At 61.3% G+C, this 3745-nt stretch overlaps 1 protein-coding gene across 1 annotated transcript in view; it reads right to left on the bottom strand.

Moving 5' to 3' along the window:
* The window catches only part of GRB7 (growth factor receptor bound protein 7), an 8816-nt gene extending 5819 nt beyond the window's left edge, over positions 1–2997 (bottom strand). The window contains 1 exon segment of the mRNA XM_007465171.1: positions 2825–2997. Within this exon segment, the coding sequence (XP_007465233.1) occupies positions 2825–2888 (64 nt within the window). The 5' untranslated portion in view covers positions 2889–2997.
* Positions 2998–3745: the final 748 nt, after the last annotated feature.

Here is a 3745-nt window from a genome sequence, read left to right as displayed (position 1 = left end):
GGCCTGGGAGGAATGGGGGAGGGGCCGGGAACAGGATGGGGGAGGAGGAGGATGTGGGGGGGGGGGCGCTGAGGCTCCTCTGACATCATCTCCTCCTCTCAGCCTTGGCCTAACTCCAACTCCTCCAGCACAGGTGGCACCTGCAAGGGGCCCCAGTAGCCACCACCCAGCCCAGGAGCCCCCTCACCCAGGAGGAAGAGAAGAAAGGCCTGGCCTGGATTCAGAAGCCCATCTGGAGTGGAGCTGACCTCTCAGGGGTGCCCCTACTGCATTCAAAGTAACCCAAAGAAACATGCAGCTCTCCCTCTCCTGTCTGGGGCCCTCAAGACTTTTATTCTGCTGCTGCTGCCCACCCTTAGCACCCAGGACTCAGCTGGCTCATGGGGCCCATCCTCATCACCCCTGGGAGATGAGGGTCCTTCTAATTAATACACTCTCCTGGGTGTCCTGGCCAGAAGTGTACTCAGGAACAGGAGTAGAAAGTCAAGACACACAAGAGGACAGACACAGTCAGGCAGACAGGGGAAGGCCAGGAGAGAGAGAGCCACGGGGGTCCTGCCAGGAAGGGGAAGACACACCCACCATCGAACATCCAGAGACACAGGCACATCAACACTCCACTCGCACCCCTGTCTAACCTCTGGCAGCCATCCCTGGTGACTTCGTTCCGAGGAGGACTAGGGGAGGGGCTGCAGGAGCTGCCTCCACCAGGAAGCCAGAGACCAGCAGTGCGGTGGTCTGGGGCCCAGAGGACTGGGTCCACCCCCATCCCAGAAGGGCAGCATTTGGAAGGGAAGAGGGTAGATTTAAGTCAGACTAGAGTCTGGCCTCTGTGGGCAGGAAGGCTGACTCAGGATGGGTTTAGCCTTCAGATCCCTCCACCCTGCTCTCCAGACCCTTCCAAGGCAAGACAGGAATGGGGCAGTGGGGACCAAAGAGAAAAGGGAGCAGAAACGGGGTCCTAGCCGTCCCGCTTGGGCAGCCTCCACCCCCATCGCCAAGAGAGCTGAAGCTTTCAAACTGGGGCCCTGGGAAGGTTATATTGAAGAAATCGACCCCCCAAATCAATCTGTCCCCTCGATACTGCGAATCCCAGCGGCGGCTTCCCCAGTAGCCTCTCGGGCCCTGGCGGCTCCGGCCCCGGCGGCTCCGGCCCCACCCTCCTTCCCGTCCTCCAGGCCTTCAGCCTCCTTGTTTACTTCCTGGACCTTGCCCCACCTGGCTGGCCCCGAGGGCGGGTGGCAGTAAGAGGCCCGTAGAAAACAAGGCCACCTTCGGTACCTCCCAGGGTGGGGGGAGGGGCTGGAAGCGCCGGGAGGTGGCGGGAAGGCCCCGGCCTGGCCCAGGACCCCACGCCCCGCCCCCATCGGGTTTTAGTGGTGGTGGGGGGGGAAGGCTTTACCCGTGGGGGAGCCCTTAGGGTGAGGGCCCAGGTGAGGAGGCGGGAAACCCCTAGATGACCCGGAGCTGGGGGGAGGGCCCCGGACCCTGAGGCCCCGCCCACTCCCCAACTAGGGAAAAAACGCCCAATGGGAGTCCGGGGGGCAGCTCTTTTAAAGTTTAATTTGGGAAGAATGCTGGAGTGTCTGTGGAGTTAATCATTACAGGCTGCTAGCCTTCACGGGGGGCCTCCCCAGCAGGATATCAGGGGGAGAGGGGAGAGCAGAGTCCAGGACAGGCAGACCAAGAGGGGGCATTCTTGAGGGGCAGTGGGGTTGCAAGGCCTGACAATGGCGGGCAGGTGCATTCTCCATCCCCAACGTGCCAGGGAGATCCAGACTCGGACCGGGTCTTTCCTCAGCCTATTCAGACAGACGAGGCAGCCCTCCCCGCCCCACACGCACACACACTTCCCAGGCCCCCCCGAGCTGCAGACCCCCTCCAGCCTGCCGAGACCACTTCTTTCTGAAGCCAGAAGAGACCACCCCACGTCCCCCGGGCCTGCCCCACCCCCACCTTCCCACCCGAGGGCAGGACCCTGTGTTCCTGAGTCAGGATACAATCCAGAGAGACGGAGCTCTAGCAATTAAGAGAATCCCTCTCGTTTACTGCCCTCCAATTTGGTGGGTGCCCCGCTGCCCCCGCGGAGACGTCTGTCTTTAATAAAGACTTTGGGGAACTCAAACTGGGGTCAAGTCAGACTGAGCTAGGGAGAGACTTGGGGCAGCTGCCTCGGTATTCGGACTCCTCTCCTAGCCCTCTTTCTGGGAATGTGGGGAGGGGCTAGTTTCAGCGGGAAAGCCGCGTCTCCACGGGGAGAGAATCTGGTATCTTGCTTCCCCGACCCCATCAGCTGGTCCCTGAGTGTGTCTGGGGTAGAGGAGGTTAGGGAGGGGGAGATGCGGAGAAGGACGAAGGACCAGGCAAAACGGGAAATGAGCATCGGGAGAGACTGGGAGTAGACGGTGAGGAGGGGGCGGGATGGGAGACTGGAGGAAAAGAGAAAGCGAGGCCGCTAGAGCAACACAGCAGGAGGCCGGATCTTTTTCCTTATCGATCCTGCATCTGCCGGTGCTCCCAGACCCCAAGATGAAGTGCCCGCTCTGGTCCTTACCTGGACCCTGGGTGTTGGTACACCTGGCTGGGGCCACCGGTTTAGGGAGGGAGACTCCAAGCCCTTAATTACCTGTCCCCCTCCTGTCCCCGCCCTTGGCCTGACATCACTGAGGGGGGAAGGGGAGGAGGAGCCAGGCGGCCGTCCGTCCTGTCCACCTGGGCATCCGGCCAGCCAGCTCCTGGCCCTGAGACTGGCACAGCCTGGGGCCCTGGTGCGGCTGGGGGGTGGGAGCAGGTTGTCGTCTGGGACCGATCTCGGTCCCCTTACCTGGAGGAGCCCCAGCAGGAGGAGCAGGACACAGCGTTCGAAGTCCAGCTCTATCTAGGAGCATCAGACACCTGGACTTGATTTCAAATCTGCTCCCTCTTCTTTACAGGTGGTATGAGGGTGTCCTGACTTTGGACGCAGAAGTGGGGGCAGGCTGAGCTCTGTTGTCCAGGCTCCTGGCCCAAGGAAACAGATTATCCTGGGCAGGTGGGGGCGGGGCCTGAAGGAGGGGCAGGGGAGGAGGAAGCACAGGAGGAGGGGCGGGGACTCCCTGACACTCTGTGCTGGCTGGGATTGTTTTTGTCCTTCTTAGCAGGTGCCAGGGGAGAGACAGTCGAACTGAACTGCCTCGAGAGCGAAGATCTAGGATCCTCATGACCTGGGAGGGAGGGGCTGGGGCCTGGAAAGTCAGGGAAAATGGCCCCGCCCACTCTTCCCCGTGCCCCTCCCCAGACCTGGTCTGTTCATTGGCCAATTTAGGGGGCCTGTCTGCTGCTCAGGGTCCTACCCCCCTGGAGCAAAGGGCACTCTGCGAAAGAGGGAAGCCAGCCAGAGGGAGTCCAGCAACATGGCCTGCCCCTTGACCTCCAGCCACAGTCTGGCCACCCAGACTGCACCCTGGCCCCTCAGAGGCACCCAGCATATATCTTCCCTTCTAAGCAAAGTCCAGGGTCTCAGCTTCCCCTTCTAAAATCGAAGGGGTTAGGCAAGGTCTCATAGCGGGAGGAGTGATTTGGGGAAAGCTCTGGCCAGGTGCCAGGGGACTCCCCTTAGGGCTCTCCTTCAGCACTAGGCAAACACAAGGGTGGAGAGAGGGCCTGGAAGGCTGAGATCAAAGGCAGCAGCCGCCTTCCAGCCCAAGTGGGTGACAGTGGGTTAACCAACAATTCATAGGGGTGATAAGAGGTCTGCCCTGGAGGA

This window comes from Lipotes vexillifer, unplaced genomic scaffold (genome assembly GCF_000442215.2).
Source record: "Lipotes vexillifer unplaced genomic scaffold, Lipotes_vexillifer_v1.1 scaffold591, whole genome shotgun sequence".
Classification (NCBI taxonomy): Eukaryota; Metazoa; Chordata; class Mammalia; order Artiodactyla; family Lipotidae; genus Lipotes; species Lipotes vexillifer.
The sequence above is the reverse complement of the archived record's forward strand: the minus strand, read 5'-3'. Positions and strand labels throughout refer to the sequence as shown.